At 35.4% G+C, this 22,729-nt stretch overlaps 1 protein-coding gene across 7 annotated transcripts in view; it reads left to right on the forward strand.

Moving 5' to 3' along the window:
* The window catches only part of LOC121429499 (unconventional myosin-XVI-like), a 149,218-nt gene that overhangs the window by 73,993 nt on the left and 52,496 nt on the right, over positions 1–22,729 (forward strand). For all 7 annotated transcript variants that reach the window (XM_041626551.1, XM_041626547.1, XM_041626553.1 and 4 more), the window contains one exon: positions 8,810–8,906. In XM_041626551.1, coding sequence (XP_041482485.1) covers positions 8,810–8,906 — 97 coding nt within the window. The remainder of the gene's footprint in view (positions 1–8,809; positions 8,907–22,729) is intronic.

Here is a 22,729-nt window from a genome sequence, read left to right on the forward strand (position 1 = left end):
AGTTCTCCTGTGGTCCCTATTGATTTGTCTCTGGTGACTGTGATGATCTGTAATGAAAGGCTGCTTGCCGGATACTTGTTGGAAAAACTCAGTTCTGACTTTGGACAGTGTGCCTTTGTGTGATATGTCCTATACGAAGACTGAATATTATTACAGACTATTATTACATTACAAATAGCATTTTCATTCATTTTAAGTATGATAAAGAAGAGCAATGTAGATAAAATGCCTTTGCTCAAGGGTACAAGTGCCATGTCAGTAATAACATGTGAATAAGCTCATATCACTCTTCAGGTGCCTTAGACCAAATATGCACTGCATTTCTTAGCCCATTGCCTATTCTGGAACAACCAGTTGGTCCTTGGACAATGTATATGAGGATTGTTCAATTCAATGTTCAATAGGTTCAAACTTGAAATGAATAATTCAGTAGATTTTTAGACCATTATAACATGTATTTGAAAGTGTAGTAAGCATTCAAAATGCCATCACAATAGATTACATGTAGATGGAAATTCTTTGGCTTAAAATAGTTAGATTACCTACACCTTGATAAATATAATCTGGGGTCATGGTTGTACACAATTTTTTTCCTGGAAGGGGGGGGGGGTAAGTATAATAAAAATATCTGAAATATCTGAAGAATCTTGGAAGCATGGGTATGAAGCAACCAAGCTTGTTATTGGAGAGCTTTTGTATTGTCAAAGTAAAATTAAACAATCTTGTGCACACTTTTGGTGAATTTCATTAAAACTAAAAAAGTGTAGGTTTTCAAAATTTCTGCTTCACCCCCACTGTGTATGGCCATGTCTAGAGTTCAGAATATGTCTTCATCTTTATGCTTAAAGTGCTTTGATATTGGCACAGTCCACAAAAACAACATGTAGACTGAAATAACACCATCTGCGGGAGTTACAGCCTTCTTGCAGGAAACACATTTTATAAAGTGCAGAAGTGAGACAAATACTTTGTGGTGGCTTGTGTGGGTTTGTTGTTTTGACCAAGTATGGCAGGGATGATTATAAGCTCCTGTTGGGGTGTTGCTATGGCAACAGTCGTTCAAAATATTCATCTCTTTTTCGCTTGAATACTTGATGCTGTGAGCTTCTCTTCATCAAAAACTAGGGTATAATCATAGAAAGTGCAGAAAAGATGTCCAGAGAGTGGGCTTAGGCTAGTCAAGATAAATTATTCAAAACAAAAACAAAGTAGGGATGTTATTATAAACAGGTTATCATCAAATAAATACAGGCGTACTACTAGTCGTTAGTATTTATTTGTGACCAGTCTTTCCATCATCAGTTTTAGCTGATGACCATGAAAGAGGAAGAGGAAGTCGTTGAATTATCTCTGAAAGGGAAAAAAAAAAGATCATGGCCGCCGGGGGTCCAAAACAAGAAAAGGAAGGAATTGGATTTCTTCAGATTAAAGGCTGATTGTTTCAAGGAATAAATTTTATATGTACTTTTTTTGGATCAGCAGCTTTTAATGTGGTTTATGCAATTATTGTATCTGTGAATCCTAATTTCAATTTACTAAATTACTGATTTTTTTTTTAAAAAGGATGCTTTTATATAGTTTTAAAATCATGTCCTATTTGTCAGATCTGAATGAATTGACTTGAATATCTTGAATTTTTTAACCCATTCTCCACGAGAATAAAGATATCCCCATAGAATTTGTACAGGGCCCATCCGATTCCAGTAGCCAACGCATTAATATGGGATGAAGTTTTTAGCATTTTCTGCTAAGTTTTAAAGCTGTATATTAAAATTATATTAGGGATTTGTTCCTTAATCATGCTGAACTGATTGCAAGAGCTAGATGTGCAAATTGATGGATCTATTAGTCAATTGAATGAGAAAAGGATTGCCTTGTCACTGATTGATTGGTTGATTGATTGACAGATAGATAGATAGATGGATGGATAAATGGATGGATGGATAAATGGATGGATTGATTGATTGATTGAATGAATGGATAGATGGATGGATTATTTGATTGATGGATCACTTGATGTATTTATTGATTGATGTATATATATCAAATTACAAAATATACAAGCGATTCAAAAAGTTATCAAAGCAATATCACCCTTGAATCAGTCTATTACCCCTCTGCATCTACCTCGGAAAGCATGGGTCTGGTAGCATAAAGACTAGCGACTGATCATACAACTAATTTTACGATTAATCGTATATTGTGATCTATGCAATTGTTCAAGAAAGTTTTGTCTGTAATCAATTTCTGTGCTTCGTGTTAGAGCCTCCTGGGGCCCCATCTTACAAAAAGTTACAATTGATCCAATCAATCATAACTCTATGGAAATCCATCAGTGTCATAATTTTGTCTACAGAAAATTGTCAAAATATCCTTTGTAAACAAAGGAGAACACACCAAATTGTCAAGAAATCAATTAATTTATGGATATACATTCATATCTAGATTTTTTTTAACGAACATGCATTTTATATGTTGACTTTAATGGCTTTCCATAGTTGCGATTGATTGGATCAATCACAAATCTTTGTAAGACAGGGCCCAGGCCCCAGGGGTAAATGTTAAAGTGTGATAGTGCAATGTATAAAAAGAAAGTGGAATTGAGGAGTAGGTGTGATGAAATTCAATCTGAAAGGTTTAAGATTTCAAAACAAGTCAAGGAAGAGATTGATTTTCTGGAGACTTAACTTCATTTTGTAATGCTGAACACGAGGAATGGGATATTAGTTGGCACTCTAACAAGAACGACACAAACAATGTATATCTATACCGAACATTACAGCTCTTGCATGTTGTTCATATGTATACAAACATAAAATGTTTTGCGTCAATTTCAAATAAGTTCACATGGAATCAATTTCAGTTATCTCTTCTCGCAGCGTATAGTATCTTTTGGTATGGTCAAATTTATACCAGATTGTATTATGGTGATTAGATGATTACTGAGTAATCTTAGTATTTCCCTGTTTCTAATGCTAGAATTGATACCAGATGATAGAGTTTCAAATTGCACACATGTCTAGTGAAACCTGTCTCGATCTTAACCAGTTGTACTCTCAAAATGCCTTTGTCCTTATATCATAATATAGAAGTGAAATAATACAGACATCAACTGGTTAATAATCTTAAATATTACATAGGCTATGTAGATTTGAATCAGTGATAGGTCAATACAAAGCTATATTTTTCCCTCGGGATAATATTTTCCCTCAGCGCTGCGCCTTCGGGCAAAATATAGTCCCTTAGGAAAAATATAACTCCGTCGGGGAGAGGAAATGTTATATTCAAACTGTAGGTAGGCAATATCTGTATACTATTGCCCTGATTATCCCTATTCAAGAGGTTTATATCATGTAATATCACCTTATTTGTTACGAGACATGGTTTGGGTGGAAAGCGGAACATGAATTTTATATTTCCTGTAATCGCATCCTGGTGTTGGAGGAAACAAGTCGGTGATCAAAACAGATTCTAAAACTAATATACAAACAGTTCTGGGATAATGAGGATGAGATGTTTTTCCGTATACATCTGTGGTAATGCTGTTTACTTTGGGCTATTGCCTGCATGCATGCTTATGATTAGTTGAAGCTGTTTCTAAAAGATATTGGATTACGTTGGATAGTTTCTGGAATCCTTTGATATTTTCTTGCACTTTCGGCATTATTTTATCATTTTTGGGGTGAGTTAATGATTTCATTGCAATTATTCCATAGCAGTTGTTTATATTGATACTGTATATATTTTACCTGTTCAAGAACTTGGTAACTCCCACACAGACTATGTAGACCATGTGACAATATGTAATACTTATTTCTATAGTTTCATTGCAAATGAAATATTTCTTTTTTGTTCAATTTCTGCCTCTTAAAAACTTTGATTATTATCCATTTATTTATCTAATCTCGGAATCGTGTTTTTATCCTAATATTTCCAATTAACAGGTCCTTTTTAAAAATATGTATCTTTTCTCCTTACATCACAACATTAGTGAAGTCAATGCATGAACATCAATTTCAAATACTTAATAATGTACTCTATCATTACTACTCCTCCATCTCATTGGTCTCTGTCTATTCTCTTCCCTTTCTCTTTTTTTTATTGTGCTCTTTGCCTTTCTCTCAATCCCACATTCTTAGTTTCATCGTTCATAGTGCTCCTATCCCTTTCTCTATCCCTATTTCCCCCCATTCTTAACCCCTTCCCCCCAAACCATCAATGCTTCCTCTTTCTCTCCCTCCTTTCCCAATAGGCGGTGCTGCACCATCCCGAGTTTGCTCAATCTCGAGATTAATCCTACAAACTAGCGCGATAATTGCGTCTCCATCGCAAATAATCTCAAGATTTTTCAGATCGGGATAATTTGCCAGATCAGAAATATCCCGCTAATTTCAAAACTCGGGATGGTGCAGACGGCCCTAATGTAATTTTTTTCACCCCACCCTACTTGCCATTATGCACTACCTCATGCTTAACCACAATTTCATGCCTCCCTCCTATATGATATAGCTAGGTATGTGTGTCATTAGCAATCAAGGTAGATCAATCCTTTGGGAACACCAGTTCCCTTTCCACTTTCTTCCTTCCCATCCAAAGAGGAATCGTAAAATTAGACAAAGGTTCAGTTCATACGACAGTCTGTTGGCTAAAAAGTTAGAATACTTGTCTTTGAAATTCATATTTCTTCAAATAGAAACCATCAGGTTGAAAGGTTAAGAGCAAGACTAAGTTGAAGAGTGGATTTTTAGGAACTATTAATAATAATAATAATATGCATATATATATGGTGCAAAAACTATTTATATATATTCTATTGCACTGCAAGAGCTTCCTAGGTGCTGTACAAACTTTTGGAATAGATTTTTAATATATAGGTTTTTGTCTCACCTGCGAAGCAAAGTGAGACTATAGGCGCCGCTTTTCCGACGGCGGCGGCGTCAACATCAAATCTTAACCTGAGGTTAAGTTTTTGAAATGACGTCATAACTTAGATAGTATATGGACCTAGTTAATAAAACTTGGCCATAAGGTTAATCAAGTATTACTGAACATCCTATTAGAGTTTCATGTCACATGACCAAGGTCAAAGGTCATTTAGGGTCAATGAACTTGGACCATGTTGGAGGAATCAACATCGAAATCTTAACCTGAGGTTAAGTTTTTGAAATGTCATCATAACTTAGAAAATATATGGCCCTAGTTCATGAAACTTGGACATTAGGTTAATCAAGTATCACTGAACATCCTACATGAGTTTCACGTCACATGACCAAGGTCAAAGGTCATTTAGGGTCAATGAACTTTGGCCGAATTGGGGATATCTGTTGAATTCCCATCATAACTTTGAAAGTTTATGGATCTGATTCATGAAACTTGGACACAATAATAATCAAGCATCACTGAAAATTTTGTGCAAGTTTCAGGTCTCATGATTAAGGTCAAAGGTCATTTAGGGTCAATGAACTTTTGCCAAATCGGGGGTATCTGTTGAATTACCATCATAACTTTGAAAGTTTATTGGTCTAGTTCATTAAACTTGGACATTAGAGTAATCAAGTATCACTGAACATCCTGTGCGCGTTTCAGGTCACATGACCAAGGTCAAAGGTCAATGAACTTTGGCCGAATTGGGTGTATCTGTTGAATTACCATCATAACTTTGAAAGTTTATGGATCTGATTCATGAAACTTGTACATAAGAGTAATCAGGTATCACTGAACATCCTGTTCGAGTTTCAGGTCACATGATCAAGGTCAAAGGTCATGTAAGGTCAATGAACTTTGGCCATGTTGGGGTTTTTTGTTGAATAACCATCATATCTCTGTAAGTTTATTGGTCTAGTTCATAAAAAGTGGACATAAGAGTAACCATGTATCACTGAACATCTTGTGCGAGTTAGAGTAGTATTCAAAGTCAGCACTGCTGCTATATTGAACCGCGTGATGCAGGTGAGACGGCCAGAAGCATTCCACTTGTTAATTTTAACTTGAAATTATAGAAATTATGGAAATTTGTTGAATTCCTAATGTTGAGGGGAAGTTTGTTCCATAGTCGTGGGGCTGACATCAGAAATCTCCTAGTGTTGCTTTGGTCTTATGTGGGGGTACTCTACGTAGGTGATGGTCATGAGATTGGGATTTCAATTTCAAGAGATCTGAGATATAACTTGGGGCCTGACCATTAAGACCTTTAAAGACTATCATTAGGATCTTAAATGTGATTCTTGGGAGAGAAGAGAAAATAATGGGAGACACCAATCATGATAAGGTTCTCAAGGATGTTTTTAGATTTAATCCAATTAAGTATAATTTTTTTACATTCTCTATTAAAATGTTATACCATCCTAGCTAGTTTACAAGATACAACTCTATATAATACTTCCATGCCATCTTCTAGCATTGTTAGTTAATAGTAGTTATATTAGGATATTTAAGTTTTTTAGAACCTCTTAAAAAGTAAAAAAAAAAAGAAATAAACAATTCTTAAGGAAACATGTTCCTAAATTTTAAAAAATTGCTAAAATTCACCAATTTCTTGGTTAGATTCTACCAGAAGTTTGGTTGGTGTTGACCATTTTTATCGGTGGGACACATATTCGCCAACAGATCTGTTACTTTGACCAATGCTTTTTAAGAGTGCACCATGTGAACATACCTGTCGAGAGTTAAGAGTGCTTTAATCAGCAATCAGAAAAATACACGCATGAGTTGTTGTTCCTCATCTTGAAGCCCTGTATGTAACAAGTCTACCCAGGAACGTGAGAAAGATCGGCTAAAGTTCATTGTATGATGCAGAGATAAAACTTTGTTGTTTCGAGAAGAATCGAGGCACATATGTTACCTTCTCTGAGCGTGGATGCTTTGTCCTCTGAATACATCATTGGATTCTAATGTGGATAATCTTAAATTGGAATTAATTGTTTCTTTAGAGGATATCCTTTAGGTATGTTGTTTGTTTCTTGATAAAGGGAACATTAATTGTGTAGTGAAATGTTAATTGCTCACTGTCTTCAGAAAATAATACAGTTTCAAGACAGGTAATTGGTGTTTGAGTACCTTATGTGAATTTATTGGACATCGTTTGTGGCCTGTGTATGTTTTGTTGGATCTTATTTGTTCCGATAACTTAAATGTGATAGCCTTGCTGCATGTAATGTTGAACCAGAAACAAATATTTTTATCAGAGATTTGGTCTTTGCTATAAAAGCTCATGGCAGATTGTACAAATTCAAATTTTGAAATTCTTACCAGAGTTTTTCAAAGGAAACAATTGTTTTGTAACAGGCCCTTCTGTGAATTTAGCGATGATGTTATTTTGTTGATGTTGTTTTATGTAGCTTAATTATACAATTGTTTCTTGTGAATTCATGGCACTGGAAATTGACCCTTTATAAATACATAGTGAGACTGAAGGACATTCATTTGGTGTAAAAATGAAAACTTGAATGATTATTTTTCAGACTGCTGTGAAAGTGAAAACGCTTGTTAGAGGACCAATGTTTTTCCTTCCTTTCTGTGGGACTTGTAATGAGGATTTAATTTCTTAGTACATCAACTTAGATTTGAATTTTGGCCATTTTGTTCTATGACCTCTTCTCTACCACGTTTTGTTTTGTGCTGTTTAACTCTTATGTAGGAGGAATCACAACCCTAGTGTATTTAATAGTGCCACTTATACAATATAGGGTCAATATCAACATTTTATTTATTAGCTGTGAGCAACCATCGCAGTATTGTTCATTAAGTTCCTTTAATTTATTATGATTTAAGTATGGTTAGAAACTTAAGTGTACCAGTACAATTTTGTGGATTGTATGATTATGCTTGCTGAATATAATAATAATAATAATGAGTCACTGAATATACCGATCATGTGTGCATGATGGAGTACATTGAGATCTGCCTAGCATGAGCTCGGGTCTTTTTTTAGTAGTGAAATCATTTTGTCACTTCAGATTCGACTGGCATTATTTTTGTAGGTGAGTATGCTGACAATATTAGATAGGTTAGGCCCTTTTGAATATGTTCCTACAAAATGTCAACATTTTTCTAATGCCCTTTTTACACAGGATTTTCTTAACCCCGGACTATCGCTAACCCCGTACTATCCTTAACCCCGTACTATTTTTTTTCCTTTTCACACATGCCAAATTGTTATTGCTAACCCCGGATAAGGAATGCTTGCTTTTTACACTCGCTAACCCCGGACTAGTGGTTTTTGTTGATCATTCGTAGTACAAGTGCTTCACTCGTACACTTTTTACACACGCTACAATTTCCTTAACCCCGTACTATAGGTGGGGCCAAATTGCCATTTAGCCCCACCTATAGTACGGGGTTAAGCTTAGCCCACTTTCGTTTTACACATGCGATCTTAACCCCGTACTATTGCTCTTAGCACCGCAATTGGTGGGATAACCCTGCTTTTTTGCAGGGCCAAATAATCCCGTACTATAGGTGGGGTTAGCCCACTTTGCAAAAACGCTGTGTAAAACGAAAGTGGGCTAAGCTTAACCCGTACTATAGGTGGGGCTAAATTGCCATTTAGCCCCACCAATAGTATGGGGTTAAGGAAATTTTAGCCTGTCTAAAAAGGGTATTAGTATACCTTAGACCTTAATTAGTAGGATTTATGATTAGACCTTAGTTCATTCCATCCATATGCGGACATTGATCTGCTAGGTTTTGCTACTGGCATCAATCCTGGGCTACGAGGACTGCCTAAATGTCTCAAATAATTCTACCAACTTCCGATGAATGTACATTGTGTCATCTAATTTAATGTATATCATATTTTCTGTTTATTTAGATTGGGAAGACAAAACTGTTCTTTCACTACTGGCATGTGGAAAAGCTTGCTGAGTTAAGTGCTAATATCGACAAAAGATTACTGTGTTGCCAAAAAGGTAAGTGTGTTTGATCTGTACTTGCTAACTTTAAGTGATTTCTTACAGCATATTTATACTTACTTCCTTTGCAAAAACAGAATGCTCATTGTAACAGCTCATCATAAACAGACTTTTACAGAGTACTAGGAAGAGAGGTCAGGTAGATTCACAGACAAAAAGAGTACCTCCTCGAAATTCAGAGTCCCTACTTTCACCCATCTTTCCTGCAAGCAGCTTTTTTCCCCAATTGTCATGTTTCACCATATACAAATATAATGGGGAATACCGAAGAGTTGCTTTGAAAGAATGCGTACTGTCTTTATAGCGTAATTCCTGCTAGTAGATGCTTCAAAAACTTTTGACAAGGTTCCATAATCTTGATACATTTGTTTATAGTGATATTATTTGAATAAGGTAATAATCTAAGTAACATTTTAGCCTCTGGAGAAACTTTTTACACAAACATTGATCATAAAGCCGCCTTTTTAGGTATTTGATTGTATATGGTTGCTGCTTGTTTATTGCACGTTTCCTTTTAGTTCTTTGGGACGTTCATGAAATTTTTCCCAATTAGCCAATGAGATGGACATATCTGTAGCTTATAACAGATGTCGGTCAGAATCGCTAGTAAATTATCTCTTGAAACACTCCGGTCTTGGAATGGTTTCAAGTCACATGCTGAAGTAATAATCATTTATTAGTGACAATCTTTCCAAACAAGTGCAGTCACTTCTATGTGATCTCATCCTTCTAGATACACTGTTTAAGTTACATGAATATTTTTTATACAAAATTGGTGGTGTTTTGATGAAAATTCTATCTCTCAATATCCTGATTTTTTTTTATTCAGAGCTGCCTCTGGATTTCCTTGTTAGGATTCATTTCATCAATACCATAGCTATTCATTTGAGTGCCTGATATACCACAGATTCATTAGAAACCAACATAGTCTTCCTGAGAAAAAAGATTAAAGCTTATCAAATAATTTTTTGATTTTTTTCCAAATTTCAGCATGCTATTTTTATTTTCATTGGTTTATTCATCTGATTCCTTTCTGTTGTGTGATGTCACTAATAAATTAACAAAACCTTCTAGAAAATAATATCTAAAAAATTGTAGCTTACATTTATTGATTGAACTGTAATAAATATATATGGCATATCTTTTTCTTTTTTCAAATGTGCAAAATTTCAATTAAACTCAATCTGCTAATAAACTTTAATCAGTTTAGTGTTCTCTTTAGTTGAATTAAATAAGGGTGTGTTCAATGTTGGTTTCAAAATTTAAATGGCAACATGAAACATGATTGAAAACATGATTACAAAATGCAGATATAATGAGAAACAAATTAAAGGATGTGTTCAATGTCCTCCATTCCCGGTCGTAAAAGTAAAGGTCTTTCAAATCATAATTCCAAGGAAAATTTAATCATTGAAGAAGATGCATTTGTAAATGCGATCAGCTCAAATTTTATAACTTTCAGCATTGCGAATGTGACATTGAACACGATCGAGTTTTGAAATGTCTTTAAATTTGTTCTTTCAGTGGAAGCCTACACAAGCAGGTACCAGACCTTTTTTTGTGTTGGGTCAAACTGCGTTCTAAAGCTGCGACCGGTAAACGAAAGCGGGAAATTTTTCATGACGGTCAACAACAAAAAATCAGCTTTATATTTTTGACTTTGAACAGTGCACCACTGCTCGTGTTTGTGTTCTGTAATTGAGTTTTCAATCATGATTCATGTTGCTGTTTGAATTTTAAAATTAATATTGAACATACCCTAAGTGTGTTTGAATAACGCAGCATAATTACCTTACTCTATTATGCACCATTCGTTTCAAGGAAGAAATTTTTACTAGGTGCCGATTCACCTTGCCCGGGTTGAGTGCAGTTCAATATGCAAGTAAATCAATACTGACGAAAGATTTTAACCCACATGGTCTTTCTTCTCTTTATCTACAATTCATAGATCGCAAACCTTCAAGTGTTTTCTATCTAAAAACTTATATGTATATATATTTTTTCAAAATTAATTCAAAACCAGTAATAGTCAATTAATAGGACTTATAGCTTTAAAGAGTGAACTTCAAAATACAAAACTGACATTTCCCTTTAAAGATAGGAAAACCAATCCATTCCATTTTAGCAACTAATTCCTCTTTCACCAGAGAAGCGATCTCCTATCACTTCTGAGCGTTATCCTAAGTCTTTTTAGCTCTGAAATTGAGCCACTGATATGTTTATTTCTTTGTGTGGTATAACTTCCTCAATTTCATGATTTTAGAGATAATCAGGTATTTCCAAACTTCCTCTTTTTTTTCTGCCACATCCTTGTTAAAACCTATCCATTCATGTTTGCTGAAGCATTGTTGATAGCCATCTGATCAATCGTAAGAAGAATCGACGTTTTGTTGACCCAATCTCTGTTTCAAAGCTGCTTAGATGATAGGTTTATATACGCTATATATTAGTACCTGCACCCCCCCAATCAAGCTATGAACTTTTTTTTGATAAAGAAAATAGGAAATAAATTATTTAGCTCTCATGTAGAACAAAATCTAGCTATAGGCTTTTTATAAAACAAAAATTGATATCAATTAATGCTATTAAACATATTCATAATAATTGCATTCAAGAAATTGTAAATAGACATTTATTATGTTAATTAAAAATATTTGAAAGAGAAAAGATATTTTTCAATATCTAGAATTCTTAATGTGTTTCCTCTGATAGTTGATTTTATCGGAATAAAAACTATAGTAAAACAAAATTCTTAATTCTTGACTATAGCTACATGATTTGACACGGTTTGTTCAAAGAATTGTAGTGTTTGTATTATTATTTTTTTTTTACAAATATCTTTCTGGGTCTAGAAATTACTGGAATATTCCCCAGGGAGTGGAAAATTGTGTACAAGCCAGCCAGTATATGGGGAATAGATATTGAGGTGTCATTAGTTATTGTTTTGTTGTCTGATAGTGATCGTGAATATAGCATTTTATTGCAATCAAAATTAGTTCTCGATCAGTTGATTACTACCGCTTACTTGCGACGAGCCCATGTTTAAAATACTATGGCAGACTCAAATGTCTACTGTAATTAATAGATTAGGATTGTGATTAAAGGGGGTTACATACCTAATCCCAAGGGGACAAATGTCTGACTTAGAATAGGTACATACTTAATCCAGTGGAGGTAGATTGAGCTGAATAATTAGGTCTGGTTAACCAATTACCAATGTTTGAAATGAATAAGTTATTATTACTAGCAGCTAGCTGATGAATTAGACAGATGAAGTGGTTATTAGCTAGATTGTAATCATAATGAATGAGACATGTGTGTCTGCTGAAATAATCACCTGACTATTAGCACCCAAGCAAGGAACATGCACAGACCTTTAATGATTAGTGGTATATTCAGTTTTATGTTAGTAACTTGAATATATTCAGTTGTACTTACTATTAATTAGCGATTCCTGTGGAGCAAAGTTATTTCATTTTTCATTTAAATTCGTTCTTAGCAATTTTTTACAAATCATAGATTAAACTTTTCTTATAATCGTCTTCCTATTATGTCAGAAGTACATCATCAGGATCAGTAGGCCTTGCTAGCCTCTACATATTTAGGAGATAATTATTTATGGTTTTCATGATGTTCAAATGTCTAGATTTACTTTAACCTGCACACACAGCTTTTTGTACCAGATGTTTGGCTATCCTGTTTGTCTGGTAAATTCATTAAAATTAGTATTTCCAAAATTGAGACATAGAAGACCCAAGCTTTTGAATTTGTGTTTCACATTCAGGTTTTGCTTTTTTGAATAATGTGGCCACTTGCAATATTTCCATTTTGTAAAGGGCTAGTGCAACCTTTTTTGATTTGTAGTGAGATGTATGGTTTTCTAAATGTTTATATAAGCATTATCATAACTATTTATAATAATTGTGATATATCAATGTATAAGTGATGTGAATATACTGTCCTATCTATCTATCTATCTATCTATCTATCTGTACAATATATATTCATATCCATCCATCAATCCATCCATCAATCCATCCATCCATCCTTTCATCCATCCGTTTATTTCTTTATTTCTTCATCTTTATTCTCCTTTCCTTTCTTTTTCATTCTCAACATAATAACAATAATATTTGCCATTTATATATCACCATCTATCTAAAAGTATTTTATTCTGAGGCGCATTGTTTATTATTATTATTACCCCTGCTTTAGCTTGAGCTGGCTTTCAGCGCTCAGTGCATTCAAGGAATTAATCCTGCCGGAGACTCATTCACCTCACCTGGGTTGAGTGCAGCACAATATGGATAAATTTCTTGCTGAAGGGAATTACGCCAGGGCCGAACCCACGACCCTCTGTTTCAAAGTCAGGAGACTAATTCACTGGGCCACAACGCTCCACACATAATATATTTTCCTTCTCCTTTCCCTCCCCCTATCCTCATACCCTTAATCTCTGTCATGCATCAATAAATCAATGTATTGTCTCCCTGTCCTGCTTGCTATTGAGAGCGGGAATAATTCAAATCAATTTAGCCTCTCAGACAATCATTGATCTGCCTTGATTATCCCCTTTCTATATTCATTTCCCTGCCTCCTCTTGTTTCCCTCGCTCTTACCCTCTCTCTCTCTTCTCTGATCTCCTTCAATACATGTCATACATTCATTCTCCTTTCTTTCATATTTTGCACTTTCCATGCTCTCCTTCCTTTCTTCTTGTGTCCATTTTCTTTTGATTTTTTTGTTGGGGTCAACTATTCTTCCATTTGCTCATTCCCTCTTTGTTTTTTCTCATAGTCAAATAAGAGATAAGCTAAGGTTTCATTTTTCCTCACTATCTCGTGTATTTTGCCTCCTTTCCTTCTATATATTTCCATGTTCCCATATCATCTCTATTATTCTCCTATTTCTTTGGTAAAATGTAAAATGACCAACATTATTGGTATTTTTATGTGTGTCCCTTCCCCAGTCCCATTATATTCAATTTTTTGTGCTTTTGTGTGCATTATGTCTATCACTTATCTTCCTTGATTGCTGCAATCCATCAAAATAATGAGTTATCACTCTATTTTTTTTTTCAGATCCCCAGGCTTGAATCTGATTTTATTTCTGTCCTCTCACTAAAGTTCATCCATCATAATTTATATTACTCATCCTCCATCTGATCCTTTCTTTTTCCCTTTTTATCTCTCCATCTCACAGTTGTCTGAAGATTTATTTTTTTATTTTCATCGATTTTCCTTTATATCACTCTCTTCCTAATCCTTCACCTTTCTATCTTTCTCTCTCTTTTTATCTCCACCCCCTCTCTCTCTCCCTCCTGTCTCTTTCTATCTCCCTCTCCCCATCTTTCTTTATCCCTTCTTTCTTCATCCATCCATCTCACCTTCCATCCCCTCTTCCTTCCATTTTCCTTCCATCAGTCTCCGCTTCTCATCGCAAATAAGAGATAAGCTAAGGTTTCATTTTTTTTACTCTGTCAATCTCTCTCCCCCTCTCTCCCTCCCTCCCTCCCTCCCCCTCCATTTTTCTCTCCATTTCCCCCCTTTCTCTCCTACCCATCATCATTTCCCCTCCACCACCCCTTCTGCTTCTGGTCATTTAAAATGAGCTAGCGCTTCATTTTTTCATTCTCTCCATCTTTGCCCCTCTCTCCCTCCTTTCCCCTTTTCTCCCACTTTCTTTTCCTCCCTCTCTCCCGTGCCTCTCCTCCCTTTTCCTCCCTCCCTCTCCCCTTTATCTCCATATACCAAACTAGCACCCATCATCATTTCCACTCCATCCATCTCCCATTCTACTCATGGTCATTTAAGATGAGCCAGACTTTCATTATTTCATTCTCTCCATCGTTGCCCCTCTCTCCCTCCTTTCCCCTTTTCTCCCACTTTCTTTTCCTCCCTCTCTCCCGTGCCTCTCCTCCCTTTTCCTCCCTCTCCCCTTTATCTCCATATACCAAACTAGCACCCATCATCATTTCCACTCCATCCATCTCCCATTCTACTTATGGTCATTTAAGATGAGCCAGACTTTCATTATTTCATTCTCTCCATCGTTGCCCCTCTCTCCCTCCTTTCCCCTTTTCTCCCACTTTCTTTTCCTCCCTCTCTCCCGTGCCTCTCCTCCCTTTTCCTCCCTCTCCCCTTTATCTCCATATACCAAACTAGCACCCATCATCATTTCCACTCCATCCATCTCCCATTCTACTCATGGTCATTTAAGATGAGCCAGACTTTCATTATTTCATTCTCTCCATCGTTGCCCCTCTCTCCCTCCTTTCCCCTTTTCTCCCACTTTCTTTTCCTCCCTCTCTCCCGTGCCTCTCCTCCCTTTTCCTCCCTCCCTCTCCCCTTTATCTCCATATACCAAACTAGCACCCATCATCATTTCCACTCCATCCATCTCCCATTCTACTCATGGTCATTTAAGATGAGCCAGACTTTCATTATTTCATTCTCTCCATCGTTGCCCCTCTCTCCCTCCTTTCCCCTTTTCTCTCACTTTCTTTTCCTCCCTCCCGTGCCTCTCCCCCTCCCTCTTCCCCTCTCCCTCTCCCCTCTATCTCCATATACCAAACTAACACCCATCATCATTTCCACTCCATCCATCTCCCGTTCTGCTCATGGTCAATTAAGAATTAAGATGAGCCAGGGTTTCTTCCCCCCTCTCTCTCCCTATCAACAATGACACCATCCAGTCCTATCACGTAGCCATGTGGCTGATCTTTGGCGGCCCGATACCGATCGAGCCGTCAGTGGAGGCGCGTGACTGGTGGTATGGCCTATTGTGAAAATGTGCAGGAGCATGAGAGGATATTATCCACGGAGATGGCTGGAAGAGTGCATTGCCATCCCACTGCCATCATTATGTCTGTGATCGGTGTGTCGGGAGCTGAGTAAATGCCGAGTGGTTCCGAAAAAGAGGAGGATGGCTACTTTTAATATAAAATCACAGTTGCATGTCGACTATACTCTTGTGGATTTACTGGATTTTTACAGAAAATATTGACAATAGTTTGATATTTATATTATTCTTGTTGCTGTCATATGTTGCTTGGAAGGAATTATTCATGTCGACTTCCTTGAAAACATTCTTCCCATCTAATGGGAAACTTGATTAAAAGGCATGATGCACATCGGTGTGATTGCATCATTGCACACTGGACTTTGTCATCAATTTTCCTCTGTGGTACCTTGAATTATAACTGATTTGATGTATTCAGTGTATCACAGAATATGTACTTGTATTTTTTAGCCTCAAACCTTGACTTTCCTAGACGGTGTGTGAAGGCATCCAGAATCAGCAGGCTTTGGAAACATTGTTTGCTTGGAACTTGCATCATGCGATATAAATCTTTGATCAACATGCTAGGTTAATGCACTTACCTAATAGCTCATCACATGGAGGGGATACTTCCATCATGCTGAACATGCTATACACAAAGTCCATCAATATTGTATTCATTCTGCTCTACGGATCACGGCAAGGGCAACTCCGGAATGTTTCCTGAACATTTGATTCAGTAGAATTGGTTCTAGACCAATTAAGAATAGTGGATTGAGGATCCTGTTGTGTTGATTAAGTCGTGAAGATGGAGGTGATCAGTGGAGGCCGTCAAAGGGTTTCAAAACTCTGCCCGTGATGTCAGAATCTCATGTCTATCTCGGTTCGGCCATTAATTCTCCAGTCTGCCAGTGTTGCTTGACTTTTGATGTGACATTCTAATGCATTTTATTGTTTTTCACAAAACAAGCCATCTTTGGAGTAGCACATGGACCTCTTAGCCATGAGAATTTTGAAATCTGAAACTGTCATTTTTAGTCTTTCTCTTTGCAAAGCCTTTCAATTGTGTCAGCTACTGTCATTTCTTCTGTTAAAAAAATATATTGTAATGACAGAAAATGAAAAAAATCTGCAAAATTGGTATCCTTTACTCAGCAGGAAATGTACTTTAATGGACATTTAAACTATTACTGCTCTTGGATAACATGTCATAGGAAATGAGTTGGTATTACATTTCCCAGTTACTCAAGATTTTAGTTTATAAAGGAAATTGGACAGCTTTACTTTTAGCTTGAATTACTATCCTCAGATGTGATCTCCAAAGAATCCACTGATTTTTCTGTTACCTTAGAAATTCCACTTTGATCAGAATTTAGATGATATCGATTGCCCAAATGAGAGTTCAACAAACATTGGACGTATTCAATTCGTTCTTCCCACCATTAGCGGACCAAGGTTTCATCAATGTTGACATCAGGACTTCATTCCAGGAGAAATATTCATTCAACAGATTACATTTTTTGAAAACGTTGATGCCAAGGTGATAAAATATCCATGTCTTTTGAATTTTTAACACTATTTCCAAGCTCAGTATTGTTGGTGACGAGGAATGTGGCCGATAATTGGAGAATGATTGAATATGCTGAAGGATATTCCTGAGGATCAAACAATGGTCATATGGTTTAAGAGGATTATTAATGAGATTTTTATTTTACTGAGCTAGTTCACGAATAGCTTATTCAGAAGGAATTATATGGAGATTAAAACTCTGACCAACATGTGACTTAAGGCATTATCATTGATATGGTACTTCATGCGGTGATATTAAAAGGAATAACAATGGTCAAAGGACGAGGAGAAATGAATGAAAAGAACAAAAAACAAGGTGGTAAGTATATTAATATCTCCAATGGATGCCATTTTAGAAAAAAAATATAATAAAAGATACATGTAAGAGAAAATTGTCAGCTTGGTGCAACTGTCGTTTTAGTCATATTTGACCAGTACAAATTTATCTCTGACTAAAAGCTGACTACTTATCTAGTGATTTTAACTATTTTTAGAGTATGACCTCTGTGAAAAAACATCTATCCAAATGTTTTTGAAAGAAGAAAAGGACATGACTACCGCAATATAAAAACTGTGGATACCATCCAATCATTATAGTGTTATTGTCTCAAATTCATTGTAGCAATTGCTCATGAAGATCTTAACTTTTGGAATTTTTTCCATCCATTCAAAATCATGGCATCCACAGAAACCTGAGTTACTCTGTTATTTTCATCATGTTAATTGTGAATTTAAGAATGTATCTTATTTGCATTTTGCCTCATAAAAAGTAAATAATCAGAAAATGGTCTTGGAGGCATAACAGTTTTTCATTGAAACAAACTTATGATACATAGACATTTAATAAAATAATCTACCTTTTTTTTCATTTTTGTTTTCATTCTTACTTTACTCCATGAACTCTAGCTCATGCCATGATAATATAAGAGAATTACAACTTTTATATGAACCAGAAAAAGGGTCCCACAATGTAGGGTAATGAATAGACATACTTTATGGCATTGCCCACATGCTTCATGTAGTAATGTAGTATATCAACATCTTAAGTAGATGTAAGATGCCCCATGGTTATTGTCCAAACCATGTATGATTATTTGTTCTATGCTTTCTCAACATTACTACATACACTTTTGATTTCTAATTGAAGGATCATTTGACACTAATAAATCAGTTTTCAAACCAGTACCCCATGTTGAAGGAATATACCTAACCAACATGTTAACATCTTCATGAGATTGCTAAGCATATCAGCAATTTACTTGGACTTGGTTTGAAGTCCTTCCAATTCTGTAGAAATTCATTTCTTTTGGTGGATGAATGTTCTTTTTAGGCAATTATTGACCATTTTTATTCATCATCCAGTGAAAACTTGATTTTTACATTGAATTTTTTCTTCTTTTAGGAATTACTCTTTTGAATGTATTGTGTGGGGGTTGGGGGAGATAGGTGGGTGTGTTGGTTTCTAGTAAATTTAATTTAGCGATTTAGAGATGAAACGTTTCATTGTTTATAGAATACCTAATTCTCATTTTTGTCAGAATGTTTCCTTTGAATGTGTTTGTGTGCGGGGGGGGGGGGGGGGGGGGGGGGGGAAGGGGGTGTCCAGTAAAGCTAATAGAATGACTCAGTGTTAGAGAGTGTTTTCATGATGCACATAACCTTGGGGGACATCTACCAGTATATGATCACAGACCACAGCCATGAATTCCCTGAAGGTTGAGAGAAACAGCATTGGCCTTGCCGAGCCATCTCGTTATTCAATTATTAATTGGGCTACTTTTTTTCACTTTTTCCTCCAAGGCAGGGATTGATTCATTGCCTCGGCTGTGTTGCATCTGTCTGTAGAGGGATTGCGTGTCCAGCATTCGCCCAAAGGCTTCTAATTCAAGTCAATTTCTGATTCATTGCATCTTCATTTTATTTTCTTTCATATGTTCTGCATGTTGTAAGGCTATTATACAATGATTGGTGTCTTTTGTGCTCTTTACGTCTGATTCATGAGAATTTCTGACTTATTCCCCAGTCGCTGCATTTTTCATTTCAAGTTCTTTGGTTAGATGATTTGTCTTGGTTGATTCCTAAATGAGAAGAGTGGATTTAATGGATTTAAAATGAGTTACTTCTTCTATAGGTTATTCCTTCCACCGCCATAAAGGCAACCCCTTCCACTCTGATAGTCTGGTTGCACAGAGTTTAAGACCACTCTTTTCATTCATATATCATTCTCAAGAACATACAAATTCTCTGAAATAAATAAGTTTTAATTGATTGCTTGTCAAGTAGAAAACTGGGAGAATGAATTGAAAATTTGCACTCTTTATTTGGAGAATATTGTTTATCATTTCAGGAATGCTTGATCAATTCTGGTGAACAATACTGCAAAATTATCTATTAAAAACAGCAAGCTATAGATCTGTTTCATCGATATGAGAATTTGATTAAGTTCTACCATGATTGAATAGATAATGAAACTGAATTGAGACAACGATTGTCAATCCTACCATCTAAATTGAATTCAGGAAGATTTGTCCTCGAGATGATTGCTGTTACATGAGAAGATAATCAGTATACAATGGATGCTTGAACAGCTACAATATTTGCTGATATTTTTCATTATCCATTTGAAATGTTACTGCTTTGTAATGTGTAGTTTTTGGTGAATAGAAACTAATCTATGAGGATTTTAATTGAGGATAAAAATAATATGCTAGTTTGTTTAAGATGTTATTATGTCAAATGAAGAAAGGGAAGAAAGGGGTAGAAGAAAGTGGGAAGGAGCAATAAGAACAACAGACAACACAGAGAGAGTGAGAGAGAAAGAGAGAGAGGGAGAGAGAAAGAAAATAAGACTTAAAATAGGATGAATGTAAGACACAGAAAAAGGAGAGTGTGAAAATAGAGTGAAGGAAAGGGAGGGAGAGAGAGAGAGATGAGAGAAATGCTGAAAAATCGAAAAAAAAAGTACCTGAAAAATCAAAACCTTTTCTTTTTTCAAGTCCAGTGTAATGTAACATCCAAAGTATGTGATAAAAAAAAGAAATGTACAATCAATTTTTACTGAATAAGCTTATTATGAAAATTGAAAAATGGAAGTCTGGGATAGGACAATATATATAAATAAGCATTTTCTATTTCTAATTATTATAGAAGAAGAAGAAGAGATAGGCAATGGATTTTTTTTTAAATCATCATTTATAAGTAAAAGCGTCAAGACCAGCTTTTTGTTTAGCTCGTATAGAATGGATGCGTGCATTGTGCTCATCAGGGATAATTATCTGTGGACCATCTGGGGAAACAATATTTACCCCTATACTTCAAATCTATAGGGATGTAGCAGTCTGTATCATCTTATCGTGATGACAGATATTGATGAAACAATGAAGGAAGAAAGAATGAATGAGGAGTGGGAGAGTGAAACAGAGGATAATTGAAATTGAACATTTTCATCTTCGCAAGCATATGATTCTGACATGCAGATTATTTATACAGAAGATTGCATAAAGATATTGTGTGCTCCCATAAGTATTATTTTCATGACTAAATGATAATTTCCACTGTCATTCTCATGAACAGTTGATATAGTATACAAGCACTTTACTCTAAAGGGTGTCCTTTTTCTGATTGATAATAAACCAAGATTGCTAATTATAGAATACTGTGGATTCTGCATAATCATTGATTTAACTGCTTACTCTAAAATGCATGGATTGATAATAAATCCATATCAGCTGTGAAAGTATCCAGATGTAATTTGAATCCTTAAGATTTATTTTGAAATCTCTGAGGATTTAAATTCAAATTAAATATGAATCCAGTCTTTGGTAGGTCATTATTCACAGCTTTTCAGAGCCACATGACTTCAAATTACATTTCTGTATTTGTAAAACAATAGATGAGCTCCTTGTTATTCCCCTGGATGCTAAATATACCTAGACACCTTTCTCACTACCTTCCTAAAACTAATTTACTGGAAATTAGTTTAGTGGAAGCAAGTTTAACATGTAGTGAGAACGGTCGAAGCGATCTTCCAAACCTATTCAAAAAACCACCTCGCGATTTAGTTTTCAAGATTGCTTTGCCTCGTTAAACTGGTTTTAGCGTAAAAGAGGACACAACCGTTGTTCGGGAAGTGATCTTCGAGCACGCTACTCCACACGACAGATGTAGAATGCCTATACTGTGGTTGTGAATTTCGCACAAAACATGTCACCCCACTGAGAGCTTTTCCATAGCAACAAGATTGCTTTACGTGAAGTGATTTTGAAAACCACTTTCGTGGTGTGATCAAGTTGGAACGCTAGCAAAGCGATCTTCCAAACTGGTGTCCTGAATCGGTTTCCGTTAATCTAGTTTTAGAAAGCGTAATGAGAACGGCCTCATATACAAATACAAACACTTCATACAATGTATCAACTGTCCCCCATAGATTATATACATTAATACCCATGAGAAATGCTCTTAATTAGTCCACGTAACGAAGAATACCCCTAGTACTATACTATTACAATGACTAGCATATGAGCTTTTATCAATTGGCTAAGCAGATGTTCAATAAAGGCTGTCTAGCATGGAAATGAGTTGAGGGTTTAAAGGGTCAGTGATAGATACAAGATGAGAGAGTATAATTTCATTAAAAGACTTGCCTACTTGTTATCTGGCTTTGTGATAAAATAATTTTCACCCCAAAAATATTTCAAGAGTATTTTATTGGTGTGTACTTTATTAGAAGTTTCTGCATTTACAGTCAAATCAAATGCAAATTTACAATATTACATTAAGATACAATGTAATCAAATTGGTATAGATTTTGTCAGTAATAACAAATATCGTAGTCATAATGTAAAGATAATAAAAATGCAGGGACCAGCTATTATTAGCATAATGTTTAAATGAATAATATTCAATGTAAATATATGTGATTAGATTAATCTTTTTATGCTTTCATAGGTATGGATAGCCTTAATCATATTTAAATGTCACATATTCATAATAACTTTGTTTTGTAATTCTAGTCCTTAAAAAATCACCGCTAATGATCAAGTCTTAAAATGGCATGGACTTATGATGTTGAGTAGACTTGAATGTTAATATCCCATCAAGACAGTTGTGAGTTCTTTATGTCAAATGAAAAAATGCAATAAAGGCATTGCATAATTAAGTTGTTAATGGCTCAATATTGCGTTCAACACCTTTTTCGTAAACTTGACAGTGATACGTCTATTCCCTGTTTTCTAAAAAACAAGTTTTGTGTTCTTCCATATTCTAATTTTCAAATTCTGTTTTATTTGGTCCATGTAAGAAATATCATTTACTGCAAATGCAAGTTCCTTTGCAAAGTCACTTCAAATATCTGAAAAGGTTAGATTATTATCTTATAATTAAGAGAATTCAGTAGTCAATGGCTGGCTAGTGTGTTCAGTACCTTTATGTAAACTTGACAGTGATACATCAATTCCTAATTAGAACAGATG

Source organism: Lytechinus variegatus, chromosome 16 (genome assembly GCF_018143015.1).
Source record: "Lytechinus variegatus isolate NC3 chromosome 16, Lvar_3.0, whole genome shotgun sequence".
NCBI lineage: Eukaryota > Metazoa > Echinodermata > Echinoidea > Temnopleuroida > Toxopneustidae > Lytechinus > Lytechinus variegatus.